The sequence below is a fragment of the Ahaetulla prasina genome, chromosome 5 (assembly GCF_028640845.1).
Source record: "Ahaetulla prasina isolate Xishuangbanna chromosome 5, ASM2864084v1, whole genome shotgun sequence".
Lineage (NCBI taxonomy): Eukaryota > Metazoa > Chordata > Lepidosauria > Squamata > Colubridae > Ahaetulla > Ahaetulla prasina.
The window spans coordinates 74437717-74463545 of record NC_080543.1 but is presented as its reverse complement, the minus strand read 5'-3'; the positions used below and the strand labels follow the sequence as shown (position 1 = coordinate 74463545).

At 43.6% G+C, this 25829-nt stretch overlaps 2 protein-coding genes across 10 annotated transcripts in view; one reads left to right on the top strand and one right to left on the bottom strand.

Moving 5' to 3' along the window:
- Window positions 1-25829, bottom strand: part of PHEX (phosphate regulating endopeptidase X-linked) — a 739707-nt gene that overhangs the window by 437457 nt on the left and 276421 nt on the right. The window lies entirely within an intron of this gene.
- The window catches only part of BCLAF3 (BCLAF1 and THRAP3 family member 3), a 104956-nt gene that overhangs the window by 55618 nt on the left and 23509 nt on the right, over window positions 1-25829 (top strand). For 6 of the 9 annotated variants that reach the window (XM_058186700.1, XM_058186704.1, XM_058186702.1 and 3 more), the window contains 7 exons: window positions 168-746; window positions 1089-1688; window positions 6594-6772; window positions 7393-7501; window positions 7863-7926; window positions 8512-8627; window positions 14857-14971. In XM_058186700.1, coding sequence (XP_058042683.1) covers window positions 168-746; window positions 1089-1688; window positions 6594-6772; window positions 7393-7501; window positions 7863-7926; window positions 8512-8627; window positions 14857-14971 — 1762 coding nt within the window. The remainder of the gene's footprint in view (window positions 1-167; window positions 747-1088; window positions 1689-6593; window positions 6773-7392; window positions 7502-7862; window positions 7927-8511; window positions 8628-14856; window positions 14972-25829) is intronic. The other 3 variants (XR_009155544.1, XR_009155543.1, XM_058186706.1) reach the window with 1 other exon arrangement.

Sequence of the window (25829 nt, the reverse complement as noted above, 5' to 3'; positions counted from 1 at the left end):
GTTAATTTACAAATATTTTTTAAAAATTTCAACATCCGAAATGTAACAAGCTCCTATAGGCAATTTAGAACAATATTTTACGCTACTTTGTCAGACTCCCAAACCTACTGACATAATGTATATTGCAATAATTGAATTGAATTCTGTATTTATGTGTTTTCATGTAGATCTTTATCACCAGTCTTCAGAGCACAGGAATACAATAGACAACGGCATTATCACATTGATTATGACTCTGAATATAAGATTTTCCAAAAAGACTCAAAGAAACTTATATCTTGGAGAATGGAAGAGGCAAAACATGGGCAAACCAATCCCAGATATATACCACATGAAACTAATTATCATCGATTTCATGAATCCAGGTCATATTCCCCTTCTCTGAAAAGAAACCCCTCAGAAGACATTGATAATCATAAATCTTTTAGAACATATTCACCTGAAAGAAATGAAAGTATCAGAAGAAACCAATTTAGTTCCAGATATTTAGAAATGTCTCACAAAGAACACCATCAGTCATTTTATCCATCTAAAGTACATGTCAGAGAAATGCATGAAGATACTCGAGCTGTTGGAAACACAAAAGAAACTAAGACATATCATAGGCCATTAAAGACTTTATGTAAGTTTGAAAGGAAGTGGAATGAAAATGACTTGAGGCACCACCAATTACAAGAAGACGAATATGTTCAGTCATCTCGAAGATTTTCTAATGAATGTATGCCAAGGAGTTCTTCCAAGAAGAGGTAGAGAAATTGCCCAGTTTTAATTATTTTTTTTAGTGGTGTAAAGCTTCAAGTGAAAACTATTTTCCCTAATAGTTCCATATTTCTGGCCAGAAAATTATTTTCTCTAACAATAAAAATATGGTTTAATTGTGGGCTATTGGTGTTAAAGGAATATTATTTCTTTTATATTAATCCTTTTGGTGACAAGCATATTCAAGATCATAATTTCCCCTCTTTTGGTGGCTTGAGGGATTACGGGGTGACACATTCTACCTAACAGCTGAGTTTACCAGCATTCTGCATACATAAATTCTCATTTTCTTCCTTACTGCAAGTATAAACTACTTTATATCAACACAGGTATCCTGACCGTGATTACAGAGAATATGGGCCCAGCTCTAAAAAGGTGAATGAAATGGAGAGGTATGATAGAGAATCCGCAAGCAGTTCCAAATGGAAGCAAAACTATTCTTCCAATCAGAAAAAGGAAGAACAAAGAAATCTTGAAGATCAATGGCAGGCGGAAATTGAATACAGTAATAATTGTGAAGCTAAGGTTACATATGAGTATTCTCATAAACGTCATAGACATCCAGATGGAGGAAAATACTCCTCTGATGAAAAAGCAGAGAAATATGTCAAGTTGGACAACGAGAAATACAGCTACTGTAAAGGAGTTTGGAGTAGTAAATATTCAGATCATTATAGCTGTAACAGGGCAAGCCGAATGGGACAGCCTCACACTGAAGTGGCAGTGAAATATAATTCAGGGAAAGGCCACAATTCATGTGTGAAATCAGATCAAAATGAAAAAGAACGAATACAGAAAGATTTGGATTTTAGGGGAAGAATAGATTTTTCCAGCAACTACCAGCATGATACTGGTAGTTCAGATGTTCATGCTAGGAAAGAGAAACTCACTGTCAAAGTGGATATGAAGAAAACAATACATAAATACAGGTAATGTCTCCTAATTATATATTTTTTATTTTAAGAAATTATTAAAAGGAACGTAATCATTTTGTTAATTTAGGTCAGTACAGTGGTACTTTGGTACTCATCATTAATTAGTTCCGGGTGGTACAATGAGTACCAAAAACTATGAGTACCAAGCAAGTGTTTCCCATGAGAAATATTGGAGTGCATGGGTGTCAAAATCAAAGCCCGCAGGTCCGATCTGAACCTTGATGTGTTTAGATCTAGCCCGCAGGGCTACCCTGGAAATGGTGAGGGACCAGGTGCCACCCACTTCAAATCGGCCAGGAGCTTCCCCTGAGCATGCACACAGGAGGCCGCGAGCATGTGGGGGCTGTTGGTGCCCAGCAGCAGCTGCAATTCATTGGCCCTTCAGCCTCTCATTGGCCGGTAGTCTCCCAGCTGGGCTGCATGGATCAAGACTATGGCTGGTTCTGCACCTCTTCTCTCCCTGGCCAAGTTGGGACTCTGTCTCCAAAAGGCTGTGGGCGAGCCAGGGGAGCCAGGAGGGACCTGCCTTGGGAGAAGTGCTTGGGCGGGCAGGCTGCCACAGGGGCCTTGCTCAGTGCCACCTCACGGGATGCAGCCAACCAAGCAGGCCGGACTGGGCAGCAGTGGCAGAGCTAAAAGGTGGTGGGGAAGTTTTTCTTGAGAGGAGTGGATCGGCCCTGCCGGGCTCCGGGAAGCCTCACAAATTTCCTAAGTTGCAATGCGTTGGACAGGAAGAAACAGCACCGGCCCTGCGCTTAGCTGCCAGCATTTCAGGGGGGTGAGGAGCAGCGGCAGCGCCAAGTTGAAACGGGGGAAGGGCAGGAGGGAAGTAAATCTCCTCAGGGGAGGTGTCAAATATCTACATTTTGCCTGCATCCACTGAGTTTTGAATGCAGATGCAGATTTGAACTCTCTCAACTTCCCCTTCCCATAATTTCAGAGGACATCCCAGCTTTTCTTATCCTCTGTAAATCACTCCCCAATCTTTCCAACCCAGCACACCAAGGGTGGCGGTTCTTCCGCCTGGCAGCTGCTTGCCAAGAAGTCAGTGGAAGGGCAGGCAATGGGCACTGTCTCCCCCCCAAGACCCCTTTCTGCCTCTGCCTTTGTCAACTGTTTGTTGGGCTGAAGCCCAGGGGCTTTCTTCCCCTAGCCCAATCTTCTGCTTATTTGGAGATTGTAGGAGTGGGCGTTGTTGGAGAAGGCTCAGCCCTCTCCCATAACAGTAGACAACAACATCTGGAGAAAATGAGTTTTTGTCTGCCCTGTGAGCAAATATAAAATATGAGCCCTGTCCAGACCCAAGTCCTGTTCAGGTTGAGGTGGAGATGTTCCTTGTTTCATAGTATCAGGGAAATATCAAACAGGAAGACAGCAATCCCTGAGACACCCACACGCTGTCCTCTTTTACCATGCCTGGTCAGTCAGGCAATGTCATTCAGGTGATCACCCAGTGCCCGGAGGTTGTGAGGGTGCAAATGGAGAGAAAGCTGTTCCCCATCATTTGGAAGGCTAAGAACAGGACGGGGTCAGGATACTTGTAGGACCCACTCTCTCTGAGGACACCTGCCTGTCTCCCCAAGCCATATAGGAGAGATGCTTCCAGGTCCTTTTCTTCCAATATTGTCATCCACTGAGATATCATTCTCTCCCTTCTCCATAGCACTCCTGCCACTATGAAAATGGTTTCACCATGAAATTCAGCAGCCCCCACCCTCCCCCCATTGCTGAGATCTGGGCCCTTTACTTTACTTGCATTTGGTTTCTTTTGTAAGTACAAATAACTAATAAGTATCACAGATGCTTCATCACTGGAGGTTTTTAAGAAAAGACTGGACAGCCTCCTATCTGAAAAGATATTGACAGATCTCTGGAGAGGAGGAGAGGGTGGCAGGATACTGCGTGAGGGAAGGCTGCCCCAACAAACCAACATCTTTATCACACATGACTGGAAACGGGGATTCCCTTTTGAGAAGGGCCAACCTCCTTCGTGCAGGACTGGGGAGCGCTGCTCTCCTGCCGCTTCCTCTTGCTCTCCAGAGATCTGTCAAGGCAGAAGTTGGATTTAGGAAACTGCTTCCTGCAAACTTTCTTCCCCATGTTTCCACACATAGTAATGTTGTCCTCCACCTCCTGCTTTGTTGGGAGGGGGTACCAGACAGGGAAAAGCCAACGATGTCTGGGGTTGGAAGAAGAACGTCTCCTTTGGTATACCGTGCACATTTACACACACACAAGCACACCCCATTCCAAGCTTGGAGACTTTTATCCATATCTGAGCTTACAAACTGCCAATCGTGCCTGGCCTTGGGAAGAAGGCCCTCTGCTTCCACTGTGGATAAAAGTCTCAACTTGCAATGCGGTGTGTATGTGCATGCGTGCACTGCCAGCAGTTTGGGGAGGCAAGCTTGTGGGGCACCAAATTGTCCCCACCTTGATTTAGCTCGTGTGACTTGTTCCGTGCTGACTCAGCCATGCCCAGTGAATGGTGTCGAGCTGGCCATGCTCACCCAACCATGCCCACTTAGTCGCGGCAAGCCAGCTACTGGCTCTTTGAGCAGTCATAATGTTGATCCAGCCCTCAGTGAAATAGAGTTTGACAACCCTGATGTAGTGAGTCACAAGGCAGCCGCACCAATAAGTTCTAGTTTATGCATTGAGTATCAAACAAATGATCAGTACTGGGACAAAATTTTAGTATCAAAATGTGTAGAATACCAAATTCGATGAGTTTCAAAACAGTTGAGTACCAAGGTACCACTGTACTGTTGAGTTCAGTGACCAGGATTCAGAGAATTGCAGTAGTTTCTTGCTCCATTGTCTCACCAGCTTCCTGAAAATCCGAATATCATGGGACATTTCTTCCCTTTATCTCCATGAATATCTCCAGTGCAAGGGGCTGCAATTAAAATGAGAAATTGGGAAAACAAAGCTGTTTTGCATAGTACATCCTGAAACATGTTTGTTTGAAAGTAATTTTAAATAATCACCTAAAAGAAGAAAAATCTCATATAATTATAATTTGCTTGAATTAACTTGGCCTTTAATGGTTTATTTTGTGAAACTGAATCATGTCTGTAATCAGTTTATATAATCAAAAATGGATGACAAATATTTTCCTAGTTTGTATAATTTCAGAGACTGATTTGTGGTTGCTTTAAACATGTTTTAAACTTGTGTGTTCAGATGTGCCTTTATCAAGTAACATTCCTCACTCAAATCTTGTATATTATTAGATGAAGTGTGGGGAATCCATAGTTATGTAATAATGTTCATGGATTTTTACCATACAGAAAGTACATTCTTCCTTAAGTTGAGTTAAAATCTGTTACATCCTGATTGTTTTCTTTGCAATGACACGTAAGTGGTTAGCAAACAACATTCAGCATTTTGCTGATTAAAAGTTCATTGTATGTCTTATGATGCATTACTTTCTAGTTTGCTATAAAAGTGAAAAGATAACTTTCAGTAGCATGTTTTTAAAAGCATAACAGAAACTCAAATAATGAAATTTGAGCACTTTGTAAGTCTTGTACTGTGGTCTTGTGTCTGAAGAAAATATAGGAAAATGCCAATGCAGTACAAGAATAATCATGTGTCAGCTGGAAGAATGAGGGAGCTGCATACCAACCTGCATTTGAACTGACCATTATGAAAGCATTTTGCATGAACTTGATTGGTTACACCAGGGGTAGTCAACCTTTTTATACCTACCGCCCACTTTTGTATCTCTTAGTAGTAAAATTTTCTAACCGCCCACCAGTTCCACAGTGATGTGCCGTGTACCGTCGTCTGCGCATGCCTCTTGCGCATCGTGGATTGGGTTGAGGGGGGCGCCAGCTACCAGCTCTGCTTGTCTGTTACAGCTGGGTGGTGTGGGGGGAGATGCGCGAGCTATTCTGGGATGAGGCTCTTTTGTTTGCAGTCACACTATAGTGCCATTTAGTTTCACTTAGGTAACGTGAACTAAACTTATGCACGGGCGATACAAATAGTATATTTTCAGAAATTTTATGAAAACCTAATGAAAATGTTTTTAAATAATGCTATGAAATTTTTTTAAAAAGTCAATTAAATTAAAAAAAAGGAAAGTGCTTCAGTATCGGACAAAACCCCTACCGCCCACCATGAAAGTTGGAACGCCCACTAGTGGGTGGTAGGGACCAGGTTGACTACCACTGGGTTACACTAAAGTGGACAATGAGAGACAGTAAAGGGAGGGGTGAGAAGAACTCAGCGATTTTGGGGTGTGATTCTCAGTTCTGGCTATGCAATGCTGCAATATGCTTGCTCTCTAATAAAACTATCTTTCTCAACAAATGGAGCCAAGGATCATTTCTATCTAGAAGTTCAAGTTGTGGGCAGCCTGACATCATATGTGATTGAGGCAAAATGAAACACAAGCTGATTTCTGTCGTACATAAAAGATTAGATAGCTCTGAGTGTTAGGATCAGCTGCTATTTGATATGAGTTGAAAGTAGGGTTAAGTGTCAGAATTACAAAAATCTGATTGGCTGTTTAATGAAGTTATAAAAACAAAATAGCATTTTTATAGCTAAGCTGGAGACTTACTGTATTACTATCTCACATATATGCTGTGTATATGGAGAAAGACTAAGCGACTGTATTTCTGCTCTACAAATACTTTCATGCCTTTGCATTTTGTATGAGGATGCAAAAACTGCATTTTGTGTATGAAATTAAGCATGAGTGCAGTAAGAACAGTGAAATACTCTAAATATGAATGTTACATGAATTATCAATATTCCTACCTGTCTCCCTCTTTGTATGTGGATTAGTCCATTTTCCTTTTTTAATCTCTCTTGCTATTTTATTCAAATACTTTAAATATTATTTTAACAGAGAATACTTTTTAAACTTTCCTAAATTTATTCCAGGGGAGCTTCTGGTCATATCATGGAGAGGCAGACATCATGTGACCTAGTAGCTGTGGGTAAAAAACCTGAAAGTTTTCATCCTGTATTTGAACATATAAAATCTGTGACACAGAAGGTAGAACAAAACCCATCAAAAGAATTTGCTCAGGAAATCATCACAATTATCCACCAAGTTAAAGGTGGTTACAGAAAGTTAAAAACATCCTGTTTTTTGTGGTATCATCACTGTTTAGTAATCAAAATATTTTGTATGTCATTAACCAAGGTAATCCAAGACATGTGAAATATTGCAGCTGTTGCATAAAGTAGTATGAGATTACTACCAAAAAATTCAAGAAAGACTATTTCACTTTAGAGGTGGTGGGATTTTTTTTTAACAATTGAAGTTCAGATATGATGGCTTTGTACATGCATATATAGATCAAATTAATACTTAAAGAAAACATTGTTGAGTACTAATGGGCACAGAAGTGGCACACACACACACACACACACTTTTAATTTGAGAGAATTTTAATTGAAGTGTATATCAATTTGATCTTTTTGCACTTTGATCTGGCTGCCTAAGTAGTAAACGTTATATGGGCCCCTTGAGATGAAAGGATTATTGAATAGATTTTGAAGGCTATATTGAAATAAAATACAAGTATGCTGTATGCTACCATTACAAATTTATTAAGGAATATATGGTTTTAAAAATTAAAAGGGTTAAAATATTACAATCTTCAGGGTGGAGATTTCATTTGCTAACGATATTATTGCTTGTAGAATTAGCTTTTTTTCTTCATTGTCTTCACAGCAAATTATTTTAAATCTTCTGACCTAACTTTAAATGAGCGCTTCTCAAAAATACAAGATATATCAGGGGCAAATGAAGTTAAAAGAAATTTGGATCCAGAGATTCACAGGTAAGGTAAATTTATTCAACCCATAAAATACATTTTGGTTGATTAAACAACAAATAATTCTGCAAACTTAAAATATATCCAGCATGTGGTATCTGTCTTTTCCAATAAAAACGTTCCTTGGCTCATTTTCTGATTCTTCCTAGTTATTTCTATAATCTAGTTATATCCTCCCGTTTCTATTCATCTTTAGAATGGTCTAAATGCATTCCTGCACCATGACCAACATTGACTCTGAGATTTAAAAAAAGTAGACACGCAGCAGGTTGCATTATTTAAGTACCATATATTTTCTGTAATTTAGTATCTCTTGTAGTTATTTTTTTCCATATAGCTTATTGATACTTATTTGCTTGGTCATTAGGAGGATTGATATGTCTCTGGCAGAACTTCAGAACAAACGAGCAAATTCATGTGAGTCTGGACAGGTATGTATATTTCCTAATGAAAAAACTTTTTCAGCAACGGGATAAAGTGTCTTATTTTAATGATTCCATAATATGTTTATTTGTTCAGCATGTAACCCTATCTTACTGAAAAAATGCTGTAACTTTATTTTTTATTGAAAGCGTTTCTTATTCCAATTGCCTCCTGAAATGGATATATGTAATTCTGTGTTCAAACGTGAGGTAGATTTGGCTGAGAATTTCAAGTTAACCAAATTTTATTTTAATAATTGAATGAGATTTTTTTACTGCAGTAATTCTAATGTATAATTTGTAATGGAGTCCTGTTAGGGACCCGGTTACATGATTGCATTATTAATTTCAGTGCAATTATGATAATTCTTGTTTTTGTTTTTTTATGGTTTTAATTGTTGTAATATTGTTTGTTGCTCAGAGTTAATTGGATTGATATGGGCGACTATAGAAATTGAATAAATAAATATTCATTTCTGTGAAATGTAACACTTTTTGCTTTACTTTATTCTAATACTGGTCTTAAACTGTGTGAGTTTTGGTGAAAATAAAAATAAACATTTTAATTCAGTAATCCATTTATTTTATTTTTAGAATGTTGTGAGAGTTCTAGAGGACCCAAATGATTTAAGACATGATATAGAGAGGCGAAGAAAACAGAGACTGGAGAATGAAGATGAAAATATATTTTACATTAATATCCCACAAAGGTAGATGTTTTCAAGAGAAATAATAGTTGGAGTTAAAATACGATAGCCACACTATTACATTCTAATGCTATTTTCATGATGTGTATCTTGAAGTTATGGTTTGAGTAACTTTTTCTTTATTTTCCCTTTGCAGTTTTTAGTGAAGTATCACAATCCACATAAAAATTCATAGTATTCCTTTGGTTTCTATCCTATTGCTAGAAGATAGATTTAAATTAATTTTTATCTTAGTATCAGCTTTTTACTATTCTTTTCCTTCCCCTGATAGCCTTGCTATAATAAATTATAGTAGCATGATATAGTTTGGACTATGGACGACATATGAACTAGTTTGGTTGTAAAATATCTGATATGCTATATTGGAAATTGAGGAAGAAAATGCATTAATGGTGTACAAAAATATGTACTCGTTCTGTTCTTTCATATCTGGTTTGAAATAGCTGTTTCCCACATGTATAGACAGATGAATTTTTATTTTGGCGGCATGAATATACTTTGAGATAGTGGTCACAGAGTAGAACCCATCATGTTGTTCCGATTTAGGCTTTTTCCAAAGACAATGCCCATTTATTTTTGATACTCCTATGCCTCTGTGAAAAAACACTTTCTGCATCCCAGCTCTTCAAAACTAGTCCATTTTTCATTAGACATTTTGCTTTCACCTTTTAGCAGGTACCTGGTTTTATTTAGACCAGGTAAATAATAGGTATTATTTAGAATAATGTGAATACAAGCAACTGAGATAGGATACTGTTTTAAATCCATCTAAACTTTTCCCCTTCATTTTACCAAAACAAAGATTTGTGCTAATTTGCAATACACTTTAGTTGAGATGAAAATGTTGTAAATTTCTATTTGCAGGTAATTCTCGAGTTACGAATGGAATGGAGCTTGCCCGTTCCATTCGTAACCCGAGGATTTGTGGGAGTGAATCTCGTACCTTGAATGTGATCAATCCCTCCTTTCGTCCATGCATTCACTAATCGAATGCGAAGCTTGTTAATTGCACATGAGGTATTTCAGGATGGAGAAGACCATGCGGGGGGCTACCAATGGAACAGGCCACCTGCCTAAGACCCACCCAAGGCCTCCTCAACCCACTGAAACACCTTATGCTCTCCAAATTGCTTCCCCCCCTGCAACCTGCCGTGCTGAGTCACTTACCATAGGAAGATCTAGCAAGCAGTCTCCTCTCCAGCCTTGTGCGCCCCTCTGTTGCTCCATTCTACCCTCCACGGCCCTCTCCCAGCCTGGTGCATGTCGAAATGGAGCCTCTGGAGGCTGGATCTGGCCCTCCGCGGGCCTCCCCCTGCCTGTTGCTGGCCAAAATGGAGCCTCTGGCGGCTGGATCCGAGGCGAACAACTGCCGTGGTACTGCAAGATTTGTAGTTTCGGGCCTTGTTCGGAAATGCTAGGGGGCGCTGATCGCATAACTTTGAACATTCGCTAAGGGAACACTTGTAACCCAGGGATTACCTGTATTTATCACATTTATAGTTAACAAATGTTAGTTTCCCCCTTCTGAAACTTCTCTAGCTCCATTGTATTGTCTTTGGGGTTTATATAAGGGCTTTACTGTATTGGCATCTCAACTTTCAATACTGATTATTATTATCCCTAAAATGCTGTTGGTCTGTTTTACAGCAGGGGTTCACCATTACGCCCAAGAGCTATATCTTCATTATAGGTAGTCCACAGTTGGAACCAAAATTTTGGTTGCTAAGTGATGCTCTTGTAAAGTGTGACCGCTTTGCTTAGCAGTGGCAATCCAGTCAGCATTAATAAGTGAATGCTTCGGTCTTAGGTGAGGCAACTTCATGCTAGCTTCCCACAATCAGGTCAGTGGGGAAGCTTGCAGGAAGTTAAGATCTCAGGCCCTACTGGTTGGGGGAGAAAGCAACAGTTTGGCTGGGGGTATTGCAGAGAGTGTGTGAGGGCATTGGAATTGTCTGGATTTGCAGCTCCAAAGTTGAGTCTTTCCATCTTGAGATTAAAAATCCTCCATGGCTGAAAATTCTACTTGGATTTTGCCATGGGATGTTTTCAGCCCAGCCTCCAGAGTGGAAAAGACTTCCTCTTGTTTCCAGAGACTGGCTGAAAAAGTTCCATGCAAAAATCCAAGCAGGTATCTGTGTAGAAATCAAAGCATACATGCAGAAATCTGCTGCACAAATTCAAGTTGCTTCCGCATGCTAAGAGGACTCCCTCTCATTCTGTGAGTTGGCTGACAAGGTCCATGCCAAAACCCAAGCCTCAATGCAGAAATCCAAAGCTCTGCTACCTCCCTCTTATTTCTGGAAGCTGGCCAAAAAAGCTTTGGGTCGAGAGAGTCCTCTGGACTTTAGGGACTGACTGAAAATATTCCAAACCAAAATCATGCTTAGATTTTGGCATAGAGCTTTTTCAGTCAGCTACCAGAGACGAGAGAAAGTTCCCAGAAGACAACAATGGTTTGTGACTTCCCTGCTGGCTTCTCCTTTGACTTTCTGGGGAAGATGGCAAGGAAATTTGCAAATGGAAATTACATGATTGCAAGACACTTGGCAACTACAATCTGTAGTCGTAAGGGCAAATAGATTGCCAAGTCCCAAGTTGCAATCATGCAACCACAGGAATGATGCAGTAGCCATAATTTTAGGAACTGGACATGTCCTTTCACTGAGCAACGTTGTAAGTTTGAATGGTAGCTGAATGAATAGTCATAAGTCAAGGACTACCATATTTTTCAGACTCTAAGACGCACCGGACTATAAGACACATCTTAATCTTTGGGGAGAAAAACAAGAAAACAAGAATTCTGCCTCTGCCTACCATCATCAGGATCAGCGACGTCTTCACTTCCACTCAGAGCAGCACAGATTTTTTAATCTATTTAAAACAAACACTATCACCCTACTTGCATTTACCTGGAGTGGGTGGGATGGGGGATGATTTTCATGGGGACAGAAGAGGGACTTGGCAGCGAAGGCTCCACTCTTGAGACACCCCCATCTTCCTACCTATACCCGTAGGCGTTGAAAGCCTGGCTTTCTTGCAGCATGGTCTGATAGAGATGCAGCACTTCAGTCCTCCTGGACACTGCCATCTTGTAAACACAGTGCCAAGCTTCCCAGCAAGCCCACTGCACCTTTCTTGCCTTGGTCGGAGCCTGATTCTGGAAGTGGCCCAGGGAAGCGCGGAGGTCAGGACTTGGTTGGCGAAGTGAGTGCTGCATAAGGGGCGTAAGGCAAAGTACTGTCACCCGAAAACATTGTTGCTGTGATCTCCGTTGCCTGAACCAGCTGAAAATGCACTGGTCTTTTTTTCTGCCTCCACACACCCTGTTTTTGGAATCGGGGAGGAAAGTATTTTCGGGCGGCTCCCCTCTCTGAATCCAAAAACGGGGTGTGCAGCTGGCACTGCCACCTGAAAATACTTTCCTCCCTGATTCCCCGATGCACATCACAGAGCCACACGCCCTACTCCTCCTTCTCCGCACTCACATTCTCTTTCCTCCTGGGCCAAGAGCAGAAGCTGACTGCCCTCCACCTGGATTGTCTGGAGAAGGGGCAGGCAGAACGGTTAGCCACCTTGCCTTACACCTCCTGTGCAGTGCTCAAAACAGTGATGCTCCCGTTTTTGGAATCGGGGAAGAAAGTGTTTTCAGGCGGCAGCTCTGCAATTCCCTCCCTGAATCCAAAAACGGGGCGTGTGGCTAGTGCTGCAACCTGAAAATTCTTTCCTCCCCGGTTCCCCGATGCACATCACAGAGCCGCATGCCATATTCCTCCTTCTCCGCACTCATGTTCTCTTTCCTCCTGGGCCAAGAGCAGAAGCTGACTGCTCTCCACCTGGATTGTCCGGAGAAGGGGCAGGCAGAGTGGCTAGCCATCTTGCCTTACACCTCCTGTGCAGCGCCCAAAACAGTGATGCTCCTGTTTTTGGAATCGGGGAGACATGGAATCGGGAAGGCATAGAAAACTCCAGGCAGCAGAGATCATGGCAACAGTGTTTTTGGGTGGCAGCGCCTTGGCTTATGCCCCCTGCACAGCACCCGCTTCACCAACCAAGTCTCGACTTCCGTGCTTCCCCGGGCCGCTTCCAGAATCAGATGCAGGGGACTTGCTGGGAAGCCCAGCACTGTGTTTACGAAATGGCAGCATCCAGGAAGACTGAAGTGCTGTATCTCTATTGGACCTTGCTGCAAGGAAGCCAGGCTTTAAACGGGTATAGCTATAGATAGGAAAACGGGGACGACTCGAGAGTGGAGCCTTTGGTGCCAAGTCCCTCTTCTGCCCCCATGAAAATCATCCCCCACCCCCCCACTCCAGTTAAGTGCGAGTAGGGTAATAGGGTTTGTTTTAAACAGATAAAAAGATCTGTGCTGCTCGTTATCAAAATCCAAGTGGAAGTGAGGATCTTTGCTTCCTGGAACCGCTCGAAAATGCGATGCGCAGAGGCCAAAAATGTCTGAAGGATGGGGGCCAGTGTAGAGGTGGGTTTCAGCAGGTTCTGACCAGTTCTGGAGAACTGGTAGCCAAAATTTTGAGTAGTTTGGAGAACCGGTAGTAAAAATTCTGACTGGCCCAACCCTCTGCTTTCCAAGTCCCAGCTGATCAGGAGTAAATGGGGATTTTGCAGTCACCTTCCCCTGGAATGGAGTGGGAATGGAAATTTTACAATATCCTTCCCCTGCCATATCCACAGAACCGGTAGTAAAAAAAATTGAAACCCACCACTGGGCCAGTGGGTGGGTGAGGCTACATTCGAAGTATAAGACGCACCTAGATTTTCACCCTCTCTTTTTGGGGGAAAAAGTTGCGTTTTATACTCCAAAAAATATGGTACTTATTCATTTATATTAGTTTGAATTTTTTACATTAGTTTGCATAACTTTGCATTGAACTTTACATCCTGCACTTTGACACCCATTTCTCTAATGTGCCGAGATCTCTTTGGAACTCTTACAAGTTCCTTATTGTTTTAATGACTCTTCATGGTTTAAGGTCATCAGCAATCTTGGCTATTCTACTTCTCATGCCTGAATCCAGACAATTTATAGATGTGTTAAAAAGCATCAGCTAGACATAATTCTGGGGGACCACTAACTACATCCCTATTTTTTTGAAAAATGCTAACCAGTCATTCAAATACCCTTGGCAAGTATGTTTCATATATGTGTATCTTTTTTAGCTTTTGGCTTTACTGCATTGCTACCATCTTTCAGGCACACAATTTGCCAAATTCTGAACAAAATTGTTTTTAATACGATAAAGTGGCTGTCATTAAAATTGATGCTTTAAGTGTGTAAAAAAAATGGGCCATTATTTTTACAAGATGAATTGCCCAAACCACCGGTGCTATTCAGGTTCTAGAGAACCGGTAGTGGAAATTTTGAGTAGTTTGAAGAACCAGCAAATATCACCTCTGGCTGGCCCCAGAGTGGGATGAAAATGGAGATTTTGCAATATCTTTCCCCTGCCACGCCCACCAAGCCACACCACACCCATCAAGCCACGCCCACAGAACCGGTAGTAAAAAAAATTGAATTCCATCACTGGCCCAAACTGTTGAATTCATATCCATTTAACTTATCTATGAGGCCATAGAAAAAGATTGCTGGTTGTTGCTTCCCTGTTTCAGTTCCTTTCTAAATTGGAAGATCATTCAAAACCATTTCTTGTTTATTTTGACATTTTGGCAGGAGTTCTGGCATTTATGTTATACTTGAATAACTATAATGTATCTTTGAATCACTAACATCTCAGATTGTATTTATGGCATGTTTGATTCAGACTTGATCATGAAGAGCTTTGGTCTAATGGACTTGTCTGAATTGGTCTAAAAATGATTGGATTGATTTCAAATAGATAAAGATGTACTATGATGTCTTAGTATGCAATAATAGTTTGATAGATATAGAATAATTGTAAAATACTAATTTTCTAAAACAGATTATTTTAGTGTTACATTGAACTCTGTAAATTGAAATTTCAGAAGAGTGTAGTTCTATTAGTGTAGTTCTTTGTGCAAATACTTAACAGTGCTTGATAGTAATGTACTTAGTCTCAACATATGAAATATTGCACAAGCAAGAATACTTTATGATTAGCATGTTTGTTAGACATATCAGATGACTGTTGAATTTATCAGTTTACATAAATTATGTTTGATTTAAATTGTATATTATTGGGCCATTTTTAAATAAATTTATTTAAATTGATAAACACTGAAATATTTTGTTGTTTAGGCATGCACAAAATAGTAGCTTTGTAAAACTTCGGAATGCTCAAACATACAAATACCAGAAAGCACCAAGATTCCCAAGTCAGCCTTTCAGAAAAGTTATTAAGAAACCATACATGGTAAGTTATTAGGAATATTAGTTATGTACAATGCTTTCATTTATTTTGACAGAGCTTTCATTGTGATGTTTTTGTTGTGTCTTTGTTTGCTATTATACACTGCCCAGATTTCTATAATCTTGGGGCAGATTATAAATACAATTAAATATTTTTTTATCATTTAATGATGGCTTATCTTTATTTAAAACAAGATGCAAAGACTCTCTTTTCAGTTTAGAGAATTTGGAAAAAAATTGCAGGTGTTTATGACATTTTATAATGACAATGGATGGAAACTGACCAAGGAGAAATTCAACCTAGAAATGAAGGAGGAACTTTCTGACAGAACAATCAACCAATGGAACAGCTTGCCTTCAGAAGTTGTGGGAGCTTCATCATTTGAGATGTTCAAGAAAAGATCGGACTACTACTTTTCAGAAATGGTGTAGGGTCTCCTGCTTGAGTGGGGGGGAGGTGGTTGGACTAGATAACCTACAAAGTTCTTTCTAACTCTGTTAATCTGTTAAATTACTTGCACATTATATCATAAGCCGAGAAAGAATATTGAGTGTTTTTTCCATTTTTTTCTAGAATAATGTGTGAACAGCAGAAAAATAGGTTAAAAAATATGTACATAATAATAATAATAATAATAATAATAATAATAATAATAATAATAATAATAATAATAATAATAATAATAATAATAATAATAATTTAATTTGTATACCGCCCTTCTCCCGAAGGACTCAGGGCGGTGAACAACCAAATAAAATACAAGAAACAAAACACATGCAATATTAAAAACAACCCTTAAAAAACTTATTCAATTGGCCAGAAATTTAAGATAAAATTACACCCTATAAAATTACAAGAATTTAAAACCCATTTAAATCAAATTAAAATTTTTCTTTTTTAAAAAAATCAAGCCAGTCCAGCCATACGACATAAATAGGTTTTAAGTTCACGGTGAAAGGTCCTAAGGTGAGGCAGTTGTCGAAGTCCAGGGGGAAGCTCGTTCCACAGGGTAGGGGCCCCCACAGAGAAGGCCTTCCCCCTGGGGGCTGCCAGTCGACATTGTTTGGCTGACGGCACCCTAAGGAGTCCCTCTCTGTGGGAATGCACCGGTCGCTGGGAGATAGAAGACGGCAGTAGACGGTCCCGTAAGTATCCCGGTCCTAAGCCATGGAGCGCTTTGAAGGTAATAACCAATACCTTGAAGCGCACCCGGAAGACAACAGGTAGCCAGTGCAGTCTGCGCAGGATAGGTGTTACATGGGAGCTCCAAACTGCTCCCTCAATAACCCGCGCAGCCGCATTCTGGACTAGCTGGAGTCTCCGAGTGCTCTTCAAGGGGAGCCCCATGTAGAGAGCATTGCAATAGTCCAAGCGAGAAGTAACAAGAGCATGAGTGACCGTGCATAGGACATCCCGGTCCAGGAAGGGATGCAACTGGTGGATCAGGCGAACCTGATAAAAAGCTCTCCTGGAGACAGTCGTCAAATGCTCTTCAAAAGACAACCGCCCATCCAGGAGCACGCCCAAGTTGCGCACCCTCTCCATCGGGGCCAATGACTCGCCCCCAACAGACAGCCACATCTGCAGCTGACTGTACCGGGGTGCCGGCATCCACAGCCACTCCGTCTTGGAGGGATTAAACTTGAGCCTGTTCCTCCCCATCCAGACCTGTACAGCTTTTAAACACTGGGACAGTACATCGATAGCTTCGCTGGGGTGGCCTGGGGTGGAAAAGTACAGCTGCGTGTCATCAGCATACAGTTGGTATCTCACCCCAAAACCACTGATGATCTCACCCAGCGGCTTCATATAGATGTTGAACAGGAGGAGTGAGAGAATCGACCCCTGCGGCACCCCACACATGAGGCACCTCGGGGTCGATCTCTGCCCCCCCTGTCAACACCGTCTGCGTCCGGTCAGAGAGGTAGGAGGAGAACCACGGATAAACGGTGCCTCCCACTCCCAACCAACCGACGCAGTAGGATACCATGGTCGATGGTATCAAAAGCCACTGAGAGGTCTAATAGGACCAGGGCAGAGGAGTAACCCTTATCCCTGGCCCTCCAGAGATCATCCACCAACGCGACCAAAGCCGTCTCTGTACTGTATCCGGGCTGAAAGCCGGATTGGAACAGGTCTAGATAGACAGTTTCATCCAGGTACTGGGGTAGCTGACATGCCACCGCACTCTCTACAACCTTCTCTGTGAAGCGAAGATTGGAGACTGGACGGTAATTTCCTAAAGCAGCTGGGTCCAGGGAAGGCTTCTTGAGGAGAGGTCTCACCACCGCCTCTTTCAAGGCAGCGGGAAAGACCCCCTCCTGCAAAGAAGCATTTGTAATCCCCCGGAGCCAGCCTCGTGTCACCTCCTGTGTGGCCAGCACCAACCAGGAGGGGCACAGGTCCAGTAAACATGTAGTGGCATTCAACCTACCCAGCAACCTGTCCATGTCCTCAGGAGTCACAGGGTCAAAATTATCCCAAACAACCTCAACAAGACGGGTCTCAAAACTCTTGCCTGGATCTATCCAATTTTGATCCAATCCATCCCGAAGCTGAACGATTTTATCGTATAGATAACCGTTAAACTCCTCGGCACGCCCTTGTAATGGGTCCTCCCGCCCCTCCTGTTGAAGAAGAGAGCGGGTCACCCGAAACAGGGCGGCCGGGCAGTTATCTGCCGACGCAATGAGGGAGGAAACGTAAGAACGCTTCGCATCCCTCAATGCCACTAGGTAGGTCCTGCTATAGGACCTAACTAGTGTCCGGTCAGATTCAGAACGACTGGATCTCCAGGGACTCTCTAGGTGTCTTCTCTGGTGTTTCATCTCCCTCAGCTCCTTGGAGAACCAAGGAGCTGGTTGAGACCGACGCCGGGTCAGAGGCCGCAAAGGCATAACACGGTCCAAAGCTCCAGCCGCGGCCCGTTCCCAGGCCGCGACTAGTTCTTCGGTCGTGTCGTGGGCCAGATTCTCAGGAAACGGCCCAAGCTCTGTCAGGAATCTCTCTGGGTCCGTAAGGCGCCTGGGACGGAACCAACGCATTGGTTCCGTCTCCCTGCGGTGGTGGGTAGCGGTCAGAAAGCCCAGACGAAGGAGAAAATGATCTGACCATGACAAAGGTTCAGCAACTAAATCATTTAAAATCAGATCATTCAACCACTGGCCAGAGATAAAAATCAGATCTAGGGTGCCTCCCCCGACGTGGGTAGGGCCGTCAACTAATTGAATCAGGTCCATGGCCGTCATGGAAGCCATGAACTCCCGAGCCGCTGAGGATGCCGCGCCAGTTGATGGCAGATTGAAATCCCCCATGACCAACAGTCTAGGGGTCTCAACTGCCAACCCGGCCAGCAACTCCAACAGCTCAGGCAGGGCTGTTGTCACGCAGCAAGGAGCCAGGTATGTGATCAGCAAGCCCATCTGAGTCCTACGACCCCACTTCACGTAGAGGGACTCACACCCAGCTATCTGAGGCACAGTGATCTCCCTCGGCTCCAGACTCTCCTTCATAATAACCGCCATCCCGCCACCACTACCCTTGGCCCTCGGCTGATGGAATGCTCGGAAACCTGGTGGGCACATCTCCACTAGGGGGACCCCCCCTTCAGTGCCCAACCAGGTCTCCGTAATGCCCACAACGTCCGTGGACCCCTCCTGAATTAGATCTGAAATCAGGGGGGCTTTGTTAACCACAGATCTTGCATTACATAGCATCAGCCGAAGGCCCAAGTCCCGAGTACTCTGGCCACTCGGGGAACGGGAAAATCCTGGGGGGCCGGAGCACACAATCGCTCGATAGCGAGGGCGTACTCCCAAAACCTGATGTGGCCCCCCCTTCCATCATATCTGCCTCTCCCGCTTACCGTATTGATAACCTGACCCTGATAAACTGGAACGAGACCTTCCCCCGCCACCTTCGGACCTATTAAATTACCGCCACGAACATTTGTTGGACTTGGCTCCCTCCCCGATGGGTTTCCCCCCCCCACCCATCCTCCCCCCCAACCCAGACCCGTCAGTATCCCTCCCCCCCTTAAAATTCCCATTAAAACTCCCCTTAAAAAGATGATTAAAACAGTTTGTTAAAAATCCCCTAAGCCTCCTAGATTTAGCATGCCAACTCTTGGGGTTCCAAAACCCGTCCTCAAGATGGGCCCTTGATAGTGTGGACGGCCAAACCTGCGAGAGAGGGGAATCTCGCAGGGCAAGAAGGTCCGCAGTTGAAAATCTCCGCATACAAAAGTACGGTTAGCAGTTCGTCCAAGCTGGTCAAGATGTCACTACAGCAGAACGAGGCTCCCCGGGTGGCAAAATAGACCATGGACTTCCAGGACTCCATGGGGCCGTTACTCTACCACCAAATCCAAACGGCCACCACTCGCCCCAGGTCCAGGTCCAGATGAAACCAGCCATTCTCCTCCGAGCCAGTCCAATCAGCCTTGATGTTAAAAGTCGATATGGACCATGATGGTAAAAGTCAATATGGGCCAGGGACTCCACACCAGGCCATCAAAGAAACCAGAGGTCGGGGGTCCTGGCCTAAGTCCAGGCACAGAAAGGCCAACGTCGCAGCCCTCGCCGCCGGCAAAATCCATCGCCGACGCCGCTGACATCGACGCCGATACTCCCCCAAAAGCGGGGCCAGGGAGAGGGCCCGAACCTGCCTCGAGTCCACTCTTCGGCAGATTCCACCCTCAGGTTGCCTCCTCCAATCAACCTCTCCGGCTCTTCAGGCCTAGCCTTAGTGTTAGTGAGGCTCGACCATCCAGAATAAGCCCGTCAGGCGAAAGGGCCGTTGCGTCGCCGGCGACCGGAACTCCGAGCCGTCACCACCACCGCTGCCGCCATCTTGGGCCATCCTGGGCCGAACTGCAGAGGGTCCGAAAGAGGGCCAGCCTCTTCAGCGGGCTGGACCCTCCAGATAACTCACCCGACCCTCTGCCTCTCCAAACGTCCGACCCTCCACCTCTCAGCGCCGATGGAAAGAACCCTCAGCCCCTGGGGGAGACCGCCGCCGCCGTGGCTGGAAACCCGGAAGTCACACTGCGACCGCCGCGGCCGGCACCCCAACAGAAGGCCGAGGGACACGCCGTGCCTGCCACACACCCCCGGACCATCAGCTCGGACCAGCCCCATCACAAACGCTGCATCAGATCTTCCCCCGGCAGGGTCTGGGACCGGAGGGTCAAAAAACAAACCCCTCCCGGTCCTGGACCATCGGAAAGGCCGCCATCCGTTCCGACGGAGATTTTCCCTGCGCCATCCTGACGCATCTACTTGACAAGATTTTATACAGAAAATACAGATTTAGGTTCATTGCATATCTTCTGCAAAACAACAACAACAACAAAAAACCCATTTGAAATTGTGTGTCACTTTTTTGAAATAATTTAGACCCTAAGTAGAGTTGTTACAGAGTAAATTGGGTTAGACTATAGATTTTATTATTTTTAATTTCAAACAGAATTTAAGGCAGAAAAGCATAATATCATTTGTAGCTGAAGAATCTGTAGACATATACTGTGCACAATTATTAGGCAAGTTGTATTTTGGAGGATTAATTTTATTATTGATCAACTATACTGCTTTCGGTCAATCCAAAATATTAATAAACCTCAAACCTGAATATTTAAGAAAATAAAAGTGAGGTTTTGGCTTTCTTGGGAGAATATCTATGTGTGCATAGATATTATTATTGGGCAATTATTAGTGTGCAGAATTATTATGCAACTAAAAGAAAAATGAAAATTTGCCCATCTCACTCGTTTATTTGCATCTGTTAAAGTGAATAATACACAATTCAAAATATAAAAAATAAACATTTCTGACATTTAAAAAAAAATATCAGTGACCAATATAGCCACCCTTCTTTTCTATAACAGTCATAAGCCTATCAGACCATGGAGTCTGTCAGTTTCTTGATCTTTTGAAAATCAACAGATTCTCTATTCAGAGAGATGCCTTGTTTTCCTTCACCATAAATCTCTCATTTAAAAAGGGCCCACAAGGTCTCAAAAGTCAGGTGTGGAAGGGGCCATGTCATTATCCTTTCATCTTTAAGGCCTTTGTTGGCTAACCAATCAGTGGAGTACTTTAAGGCAGGGGTCACCAACCTTTCAGACCTCAGGGACTACTAAATTCATAATTTTAAATCCTGAGGACCACTAATATGAATTTTTTAAAAAGATAAATAGTATTTAGTGCAATATAAAAAATGCAAATAACTTTTCTGCGGACCACCAAAATTTTTTCGTGGACCACCAGTGGTCCATGGACCACTGGTTGGTGACCACTGCTTTAAGGCATACAATGGGGCATTTTCCTGCATAAAAATCATGGTCTTGAAAGACGCTGACTTTTTTGCTGTACCACTGCTTGAAGAAAGTGTCTTCTAAAAGCTAGCCATAGGTTTTTGGCCAGAGGGAGACGAAGCTTCATCTGCTTGCAGATGGGACACTCAGAGGGAGCAATTAGGCAATCCCAATGTACCATCCACTCGGTCCCACTGTCTCTCGGTTTGTCCCTGGCTATGCTGAGCTGGCACCCGCGCAGGGCATCCTAGGGTCGCCTGCCTCCCATGTTCCTGTGCCTCCGCTTGCTGCCGATGCCTCTGTGCAAGCCTCTGGAGACCCAGGCACCCATGCAGCACATCTGGATTGCCTGTTTCCCCCCACCTCTGCATCTGTGCTCGGACTTATCTGTTGTTATGTCTGCGCCCCCCAAGCCCGACCCCCTGCCAGAAAGTGACTTGGAAAGTGAGGAGGAAGGGCCATCAGGACCTACCTCGGCAGCACCCGCTTCCCTGGCTCAGCTCCAGGAGCCAGAGGCAGGCCAGGTGGAGGAGATAACGAGGCCTCTGTCCCCTGACTCTTTCCCCCCAGGCCACGCCTCCAGACCCAGCTGATGGCAATCAGGCCTGACTGGACCCTAGGTTTCGTAGGCAGGAGAGGCGGGAACAACAGAAGCAGGGGTGGGGCAGACCTAGGAAGTGCTGAGTCATGGAGCCACACCCCACAGGATATAAAACCAGCGAGGGCTGCTACGCCTCTTCGTAGCAGGCAAATCAACTGCTTAACTAGAGCTGAAGTACTGTTTGTTCCTGGGTGACTCATCGGCATCAAGGGAGATAACAGAGTCACTTGGCAGACACTCACTAGTTTGCTGCCAGAGCTGATAGTGCCGGCTAATTCAGCCATCACTCGGACAGAGGCAACGGGGGACAGAACATCTGTACTGCGGCAAGGGGCAGGCAGGCTGTGGCTGCTGCCAGACACCATTGGTCCCCATGTCCTCGCCTCTTGTGCTGGGCCCCCCAACCCCCACGCTTATTTTTGGGGTAGGGCTTTCATTAAGCCCACCCCAAAAAATCAGGCTAGGGCTTATTTTTTTGGATGGGGCTTACTTTCAAGGAAACACGGTATATTATGCAGATGTTCCTATACTCTCATGCCAGCTACTTGGTTGTGCCATTTAATGCCAGCTACTTGGTCCTACCTGGTTCTACACCCTGCCACTATATCTTGGACAGAGACCTGTTTAGACCATGGGTTTTGTCTAGTGTGTGTTTGAGTATCTTTTTACTGTTATATTCCCAAAGTTGTGACTGCTTCTAAGTGAGAGATTTTCAAGAAAAAAGAGCAGACAACTACCTGTCTGGGATGGAATAAAAATTCCTGCCTTGGGCAAGGGGATTGACTAGAAAACCTCCAAGGTCCCAATGCTGTGATTCTATGATTCTACTCCTGGATGCTCTGTGTTTCATCCAGGACAGTGGCTTTGACACTCACTAGGCTGTGAGAATATAATATAATTGAATTGAATTGAATTTTTTATTGGCCAAGTGTGATTGGACACACAAGGAATTTGTCTTGGTGCATATGCTCTCAGTGTACATAAAAGATATCTTCATCAAGAATTCTAAGGTACAACACAATGATAGTCTTAGGGTACAAATAAGCAATCAGGAAACAATATCAATATAAATCATTAGGATACAAGCGACAAAGATACAGTCATAAGTGGAAGGAGATGGGTGATGAGAACGATGAGAAGATTAATAGTAGTGCAGATTTAGTCAATAGTTTGACAATGTTGAGGGAATTATTTGTTTAGCAGAGTAATGGTGTTTGGGAAAAAACTGTTCTTGTATCTAATTGTTCTGTGTGCAGTGATATGTAGCACTGTGCAGTGCTCTCCTACTCTTGTTTTGAGGGTAGGAGTTGAAGAAGTTTATGTCCAGGATGTGAGGGGTCTGTAAATATTTTCACAGCCCTCTTTTTGACTCGTGCAGTATACAGGTCCTCAATGGAAGGCAGGTTGATAGCAATTGTTTTTTCTGCAATACTAATTATCCTCTGAAGTCTGTGTCTGTCTTGTTGGGTTGCAGAACCAAACCAGACAGTTATAGAGGTGCAGATAACAGACTCAATAATTCCTCTGTAGAATTGAATCAGCAGCTCCTTGGGCAGTTTGAGCTTTCTGAGTTGGCGCAGAAAGAACAGTCTTTGTTGTGCTTTTTTAATGATGTTTTTGATGTTAGCTGTCCGTTTTAGATCTTGCGATATGATAGAACCTAGAAATTTGAAGGTCTTTACTGTTGATACTGTGTTGTCTAGTATTGTAAGAGGTGGATTTATGGAAGGGTTTCTCCTAAAGTCTACCACCGTTTCTACGGTTTTGAGTGTGTTCAGTTCCAGATTGTTCCGGTCGCACCACGAGGCTAGTCGTTCAACCTCCCGTTTGTATGCGGATTCATCATTGTCTTGAATGAGACCAATCACTGTTGCATCATCTGCAAACTTCAGTAGTTTAACAGATGGATCTTTAGAGATGCAATCATTGGTATACAGAGAGAAGTGAGGAGAGCACACAGCCTTGTGGGGGGTCCCTGTGCTAATTGCACAGGTATCTGATGTGATTCTGCTTAGCTTCACTTCTGCTTCCTGTTTGTTAGGAAGCTTGTGATCCACTTACAAGTCTGTTCCGGTACCTGTAGCTGGTTTAGCTTAGTTAGAAGAGTGTCTGGAATGATGGTATTGAATGCTGAACTAAAGTCTACAAAGAGGACCCTTGCTTAGGTCTTTGGAGATTCAAGATGTTGTAGGATGTAGTGCAGAGCCATATTAACAGCATCATCTGTTGATCTATTTGCTCAGTATTCAAATTGCAAGGGGTCTAACAGTGGATCAGTGATGGTTTTCAAGTGGGACAGCACTAGCCTTTCAAAGGTTTTCATGACTACAGATGTTAAAGCAACTGGTCTGTAGTCATTCAGTTCTTTGATGGTGGGCTTCTTCGGCACTGGGATGATGGTAGAACATTTGAAGCAAGAAGGAACATAACACATCTCTAGTGATTTATTGAAAATATGGGTGAAGATGGGGGCCAATTGGTCAGCACAGACTTTTAAGCAAGAAGGAGTTATCTTGTCTGGAGCTTTTCCTGGCTTTTGTCTGTGAAATAGGTCCTGCACTTCTTTTTCTGTGATCACTAGGGGTTGTGAACCCAATGAAATGGGGTCAGTTGTAGGAGGCTTGGCTGTTGTTGGTGTGTCTGAGATGGGGGTTGTGGAGATAGGTGGCTGTAGTTTCCTTTCAGCTGGCGTACTGTCTGTAGGTGTTGGACTTGGAATGGAAACACCATACATTGTGAAGAGCTTCCAACTCTTCACATCAGCAGCTTCCATGTCCTTCTTTAACCAGCTCACTATACCGGCAGGGTATATGATGATTGGCAGGGTATAAATGTTAATAGCATGGATCTTGTTCTTCCCTTGAGCTGACTCTTCAGGACCTGTATTGTCCTTCGGTAGTATTTGGATGTGGCTGTTTTCCTTGCCTCCTCCTCACGACTCCCAGGTGACTGAGATACTGTGAAGCAATGTAGACCTGGAGAATTAATGGTCAGAATTTTGGCAACACAGAGCTTTCTGTGAGAGAGGCCCAAATTAAGAGATTGCACAGATGGATGGGGGCGGGGGAAGGGGTTCAGGGTAGCCATACCCTAGAACTGTGATGGTGAACCTATGGCACACAGAGCCCTCTCTGTGAGCACGCACTCCATCACCAGCTGCTATCTTCCAGTTTCCGTTTTGCGCCATGTACGCTGGCCAGCTGGTCTTTGCGTGAAGACCAGCTGGCCAGCATGAATGCGCCCACCGGAACACAGAAGAGAACAGCTGGCCAGTGTGCATGCGTGCCACACTAGCTGGCCAGCAAGCATGTGCGCAATAGAACCTGGAAGTGTAGCTGGCCACCGCGTGCATGCTAACAGGCCAGCTGCGCTCTTCCGGGTTCCGATGCGCCAGCGTGTGTGTGCACATGCGCTCCAGTTTCAGCACTTGGTGCCGAAAATGTTAACCACCACTGCCCTAGAATCTCTCAGGATATATCTAGTAGATTCAAAGTTTACAGTTTTAGTTTGGCAAGATTCTGTCCATTAGGTATTAGCAAATAAACTCTTAGCCTACATCTTGATGTCATTCATGTAGGTTGATGGAGTTCTACTCTTGAATTTGTGTCCATATCCAGACCTTGTGATTATCTGGCTGAGTAGGTTTAAGTGTATACAGAATAGTAGTGGGGACAGTGATATATAGGGTATATGCAGCACGTGATGACCCCTTGCATGAACTGTCTTGAGTTGAATTCCAGTGTTGTTTTTTACTATTAAATTGAGTTCTTGAGGTCCTTAGTGTCCTATTGCCTTTGCAATAGTGCCAGGCGTTCAGATTTGTGTGTGTGTGTGTGTGTAATGAGTTGCAAGTTTTCCAGTAGTCAATTCAGATTGTATCAGATTGGACTGATTGGTCTTGACTAGGCATGTCAAACCCATTACCACTGGTTTACTGTGGCCCTGGA